This window comes from Bos indicus x Bos taurus, chromosome 2, assembly GCF_003369695.1.
Source record: "Bos indicus x Bos taurus breed Angus x Brahman F1 hybrid chromosome 2, Bos_hybrid_MaternalHap_v2.0, whole genome shotgun sequence".
NCBI lineage: Eukaryota > Metazoa > Chordata > Mammalia > Artiodactyla > Bovidae > Bos > Bos indicus x Bos taurus.
In genome coordinates this window covers 89,083,158-89,089,846 of record NC_040077.1, presented here as the reverse complement: position 1 = coordinate 89,089,846, position 6,689 = coordinate 89,083,158, and the positions used below count along the sequence as shown (strand labels likewise).

At 42.9% G+C, this 6,689-nt stretch overlaps 1 protein-coding gene across 2 annotated transcripts in view; it reads right to left on the bottom strand.

Annotated features, from left to right (window-relative positions):
- Positions 1–420: 420 nt before the first annotated feature.
- AOX1 (aldehyde oxidase 1) overlaps positions 421–6,689 on the bottom strand; it is a 71,894-nt gene continuing 65,625 nt past the window's right edge. Inside the window, exons 31-35 of one of the 2 annotated variants that reach the window (XM_027564062.1) lie at positions 5,675–5,789; positions 4,854–4,919; positions 2,532–2,720; positions 1,862–2,029; positions 421–977 (exon numbers count right to left, since the gene is read on the bottom strand). In XM_027564062.1, the coding sequence (XP_027419863.1) occupies positions 927–977; positions 1,862–2,029; positions 2,532–2,720; positions 4,854–4,919; positions 5,675–5,789 (589 nt within the window). In that variant the 3' untranslated portion in view covers positions 421–926. The remainder of the gene's footprint in view (positions 978–1,861; positions 2,030–2,531; positions 2,721–4,853; positions 4,920–5,674; positions 5,790–6,689) is intronic. The other variant, XM_027564065.1, reaches the window with a different exon arrangement.

Here is a 6,689-nt window from a genome sequence, read left to right as displayed (position 1 = left end):
GGATCTGTACATTTTCATTCTTCCTGCCAAGGGATAAGAGTTGCAGTTGCTTCACATCCTTGCCAACACGTACTATTATCCATCATGTTGGTTACAGCCATCCTACTGGGTGTAAAATGATACCTCACTGTGATTTTTACTTCCTTTTTCTTCATGACTGATGAGTTTGAGCATCTTTTCATGTGCTTATTGGCCATTTAGATATCTTTAGAGAAATGTCTATTTAATTCCTTTGCTCATTTAAAATTTGAGTTATTTATCTTTTTATTGTTGTGTTGCAAGTGTTTTAAAATATATTCTGATATTCTGCACACTAGATCTTTATCAGACATATTATTTGCAAATATTTCCCCATATTCTGTGGTTCGTCTTTTCAGTTTCTCAAAGTGTCTTCTGAAGCACCAAAGCTTTTAGTTTTGATGAAGTTCAATTTATCTGTTTTTATTTTTGGTTCCATATAGTACCTGCTATCCATTCTGACAACAGATGGGGAAAGCAAATGGGGACAAGAAAATGACAACTTTACATTTCACACTAATAAAATTATTTAGAAAATTGCCTTTTACTAGACAGTATAATTTCTGTTGGTGGATGCAAGGCAACTATGAATCACATACAAATCATCATCTTCCATTCTATTTAGCTGGACGGGTCTAAGTAAGGGACAGAATAATAAAGAATATCATTGTAGAGGAAATCAGTTAGCATTTATGCCATTTAAAATATGGTTTCTAAATTGCTTAAGCATATCTATCAGATTCTAACTAGAACATTTAAAATCAGCATCCTATAAAAGCAATACTCTGTGAAATGATTTCTGAACTGTGAAAATTTGTCTCTCAGACCTATCACCCTAGAGCACTGAGCCTGGATAGATTGCTTTGTTGCAAGAATCCCCGCATCTTCACCAGAGGTTTGTATTTGATTCATATGGGTACACTCCAAGGAACATACGATCCAGGTTCATCTCTTGGAATCTGGAATAAAAAGACAAATTTGGATGTTTGCAACTTGGAAGATGTTTATGACATGTGAAAAAGAGCAGATTATAAAACAGGATAAAAACCACCCAGAGGGTGACCAGGACAGTGAGAGAGCCAACCATCACAGCATGAGAAACATGGAGGAGTCAAGGAGAGGACCAAGGGTCGGACTGGGCAGGGCAGCCAGGAGAGTCATCTCAGGCTTGAAGCGGAAAAGAGGACAGGAGGAGTCAGCGTCTGTGCTTCTCCACAGTGAAGAGGTGATTCCCGGGGCTTTGGAAGAGCTTTAAGGGGTACCGTGAAGAGCCATCACGAGAGGTTGTATAGTACAGGGCTCTCCCCTCAATTTAAGGAATAACGTGTTTATAGTCAGAGGGGTCACTCTGAATGGCATGACCTCCCACAGTTAAAAATCCCATCACTGAAAATGCCCACGGAGAGTGGAGATGTTTGCTTGACCAGGGTGTTGCAGGAGGCATTCCTGCTACTGGCGGGAGGGAAAGGATCCCTCCCTCTCTGGGGTTCTGATCAGGAACTGCACAGACTCCCATGGCTTGGGTAGAGGAAGTTAAGAATGTTGGGGTGGCCCATATTCTTGGCCTGGGTTTCTTGGGATCAGAGCATAGTTCCCGAACTTCTGACTAATGTGTCCTGGGAAGGGAACAAAACTAAGGAGGAGCATACAATTGCTGAATGAAGACTGAACTTTTCTTTTTAAATGGTGTAGAAATGACCCCACTGCAGGCAGGCTGCTGTCTCACTCAATTGTCTTCAGATTCATGTCAACTTTTCTTCCATGGAAAACCACCATGGTGGACTAACGAAACTTAGTTACAAGGACAGGGGAAAAAATTCAGACTTGTTGGAGCAGAACGTACCATTTTTGTGAACTTGTCTTCACAGGCCATTCTAATCTTCTCTGGAGTCAGTGGGCTGTTGAGCCTCAGTGGTCCAGGCAGGCCTCTCTCCTGTCGTGCTGCCCTTATTGCATCGTGGATGGCGAAAAACACTGAGCACCCCAGGAATACCCCAGACTCTCCCAGACCCTGGTAGGGAGACAAGTCAACTAGATTATGACTCTCTCTCTCTTTCTCTGTATGTGTGTATATATATATGAATGTATGTATCTCATGTACGTGCACATCTATGAATACACATGTGCATGTATGTATACATTAAATATTATATATGCAACTTTTTCCTTTAAAAAACTAATCCATTCTTTTAGCTCAGTATTTATATTCTGAGGATTCCAGTGGAAGGAAATGACCCCAAAGGGAGAGAGCAGATAGAGGCATGATGCTGATTACTGGCATGAAGATGAAAAATCAGATGCAACCTGATGATAATAGTGTCCACAATTGGAGTATTTTTAAAGAAATTTATAATGTTTAATTACTTTAAAATTAAAATGTTTAATCAGGCTTTTGCCCCTATACTCCGAGAAAAAAAAAAAACAAAAACCAATCAACCAAGAGATTAATGTAGCCCCTCCCTCCCAGCACAGGTATCAGATAAACACTCATTTATTCATGGAGCACAGCTTACCTTAGACGAATACAGGGTATTCGAGTTTTCAGAGGGAGGCAACAAAGAAATGTGCAGCTCCATGGGGATGTCACAGATGGCAGGGATTTTATACTGGTTCGGGCCCCGGGTGTACAGGACACCTTGAGGAGAATAATTCAGTTCCTCTATTGTATAAAGTCCCATGCCTTGAATAAACGCACCTTCAATCTGAGGCAAAAAAGAAAAATTCCATATATGAGAAAGTACAGCCAATAGCAGCATTTCAACTTCATGCTGTTTGCCTGAATTTTAAAAATGTAGTTTAAGAGGGTTCTTTGCATATTTTGGAGCCTGTCTCTGAAAGTTTACTTTCAAGTTCACTTTAGAGCATGTCTGAATATCTCTCTGAGTGCTAAGTTCAGTCAAAGAATGTGAGTTTGAATCTCAGCCTGGCATTAAAGCTGCAGCTCCAGAAGAGCCCTCAGAGAGCCCGTAGCCCAAACATCTTGATTTTTTTTCTGCCTATGAGGCAGGTGAAACCCTCTCTGACAGTTTGCCCATAGACCTCAGCACCCCAGGAGAGATTCTCAAAGCTCTGGAACCCTGGCGGCTCACCCCTTACCCCTCGCTCATCAGCTGGCTGGCCTCACATCTCTGGACTGTCTCTTCGATCGTAACATGAAGGGTTTGAACTGTGTGCTCCCTGAGCTTCCTTACAGCTTTAAAAGGCTCCAGCTCTTAGATGTCAGCACATGGATGAAGTTACCATTCCATGCAGGTTTCTGATTTCTGGGTCTTCTCTTCCCTTCCTTCCTTCCTGCAGCCACATTTTCTCCATCCTCACTTCTGTCTACTAGCAGAGATGTTCTTCTCTACCACAATGTTAGAACAGTCTTCCTAACACTCCAGACTGCTCCCTGGGCCAAGTCCCTTCCACCTGCTAAGTGAAATGCCCGTCTTGGGAGGTTTCTACCAACATAATCCTCTTTCACTCCCTACCTCCAGCCTTGCATCCAGCCCCTGTGACACAGGTGACTGCTGCCATCAGCTTATCCTCACTGCCAGCCCTGAACGCAAGGTGTGTGGAATCTCAGCTCTTTCTTTAGGTTAATTCCCTCCATTTTCCTCCTACCCAGAACACCTCTTCCTGCTCATTCTTTGCCTGCTTTGCCTTCTCCAATCCATAAGTTTTTCCCACTTTCCTGTCAAGGTCTAATCAGAGGGTCCCTCAGACTACGTTCTCTATTGGAAATAGGAAGCTGAACAGCCCACTGGTGCCAAGGCAGGTAGATAAAGTGAGAGAAGCTTCCAGAGAGCATGTGACTCTCTCAAGAGGCAGCCAATAGACTTTTCCTCATGGAAAGATAGCTCCAGTGTTGGCAAATTTTCTGTGTATCCAAGAGATGCTAGACATGTGAAAATTCATGTAAAACAGCTTGTAATTTTTCAATCTTGTTAATTATTTCAAATTTAAATTGTAAAATATCTGTGGGCAAAATAGGCTACCCATCAGCAGCTGTGCTGTAACTATCTGATGTTTGCTATCTCAACCCTGAAGCCAGAGCCCATCACCTTCTCTGGACTCAGCACAAAGTCCTGGATCCTACTTCTAGCCCACAGGCGTGGGGTTCATGCTGCTACCTCTAGGCTCAGTCCTGCTCTTTCAAGCTCCCCAGTCACAGAGTGCACATTTTTTCAAAAACTACCTACAACACCTTTGTTTTCTTCCTCTTTTTAAACAATAAGAGGTTTGAGTGCTATGGCTGTCCTGAACAGAAAGATTCTGACTAAACGGAGAGAATAAGAAAATGATGGGTGGGCTTCCCTAGTAGCTCAGTTGGTAAAGAATCCACCTGCAATGCAGGAGACCACCTGCAGTCCAGGAGACCTGGGTTTGATCCCTGGGTCAGGAAGATCCCCTGGAGAGGGAGATGCAATCCACTCCAGTATTCTTGCCTGGGAAATCCCATGGACAGAGGAGCCTGGCGGGCTACAGTCCATGGGGTTGCAAAGAGTCAGACGTTACTGAGTGATTCACACACACACACAAGAAGATGATGAATCGGGACTTCTAGGTTGGGCCAGTAGCTGAGATTCCACAATGCAGGGGACCCAGGTTTGTTCCCTGGTCAGGGAACTAGACCCTGCATGCTGCAACTAAAGATCCTACATGCTACAACTAAGACCTGGAACAGCCAAATAACAAATATTAAAAAATAAACACACACAAAAATATTGAAAACAAATAAATACATATTTTTTAAAAAGAAGATGAGTAAGCCAGTGGACTGTTTTCCTGGCAGACCCCCCAGCAGTGTTGACTTTTACAAACAAGGAGAGAGGAACATTAGTTCCACATACCTGGCCTACGTCAAGGGCTGGATTTATACTGTAGCCAACATCCATGACAATGTCTGTTCTGATGTTCTAGTAATTAAAAACAAGTAAAAATGTTTAGTTTGATGAATACAACTTGGGAAGACAAAGTTGAGACACATATTTCAGGAAAAAGAAGCAACACAGTTTATTATGTATAACTTCAAAGTTATATAAAGACTCATGCAGCTTAAGTAGTCTTTTTTTTTCTTTCTTGCAAACAACAGGAGAGGAAAATATTTACTTGGCTTTGATTCCAGCTGAGGGATGTAACGTATTCGGTTGAATCCACTACAACAAATAGAACACATCCCACAGAAAACAGGAAATGTTTATGGCCCTCCTGATCCTTGTTGCAAAACTTCCTGGCCACCACCACACTCTGCCCTCAACAGTCCAGCTGGCTGGGTGATAGTTTCTGAATCAAGAACTCAGGGTTCATCAGCAAAAATTGCCATTTTAGGTTATGAATTTTTAGAGCAGAGGAGAGACTAAATCTAACATTACAGCTTGGTAACCAAAAGTTCTCTGATAACCTACAGAGGAGGAGAGGATAGCAGGCCCAGCCAGGCTGGCGGGAACACCTGTGCCCATTTAAGAGGGCAGGGACATAAAGAAGAGAGGCTGCCAGTTGCTTTCTAACCGTTGCACCAAGGTGGTTGCTGAGCTCCTATTTCCTTTGGTAATATAGAGAAACTATCCTTAGCCAATTATGTGGTGCCTCTCTAGTGCTCAGACAGATGGAATATGTGGAAAATAAATGGATCTAGAGTTCAGCTCAAAGACCTTCCCAAATTGGTACTGACCTTATGAGCACCTGTCAGGCAGTCTATCTCAACCTCGGAACAGACTGCTCCATAAACAAAGTATTCGAAAGGGTGGCCTTCGCCTGTCTCCCAGTTTATGTTCGACTCATAACCCCTGGAGGAAACAGAATTTTTGAGGAGTGTTTTTAAACGATCAAGCCGCTTCATTGCAGACCACAGTAATTAAACAGACCCATGAGGAGCTGTGCCCAATTTGCACGCCTGGCAAAAACGAGAGGAGTACACTTGTGATTCAAAGATGTGCAGCACATAATATAAGGAGTAAAGCTGTGGAATGAATAAATATTTACTTCTTTCTTATTAAACTTGCTTTGTCTGAGAAAAACAGGAAACCACTCCCTACCACTAACTCCCTAGGCTTGGCAGTTAACTGCTGATCATTTGGATATTCATCCTGTTGTTTTTGGTTAATATAGGGTCATGTAATCCTGTTGTAATCAGGCTTGGGGAATTCCAGCTGGATTTTACACCAAATACTACATCAAAGGTGCACCCTTTTCGGTGTCTCTTTCTGGCCCGAGGATTCAGCCTTCTGTAGGTGGGGTCAGGCCCCCTGGCTCTCATTCTTTGCCAGCACTCTGGTCTCTCCATCAGGCTCCAAGGACTGCTCTGTTCCCAACTCTTCTTTAAGGACACCAAATGAATGTCATGGTAGAAGAGAAGCATAGGCCAGCAGCTGACCAGTACTTTCTACTCTTCTCTCCTCTCTCCTCCCAGCCTGGAGGGGCTTATCCCTGCCAGCGCCCTCAGACTCCCACAAGAACTGGCAAAGAGAGACAGTCAGGTGCGACTCTCTACATCTCTCTGCCTCCCGATGGCTTTCACTCTCCATTAAATAATTTGATAGATTGCTTTCCAAAGTTTCTGAGCTCTAGTTGTTCCACATCTTGACAGCAAACACATAGATACTGTTAAATTTCTTATTTTTTTGCCAATCTAGACAACGGTATTTATCTTACTATAGATTGCATTTGCATCTCTTTTCCTTCATTTC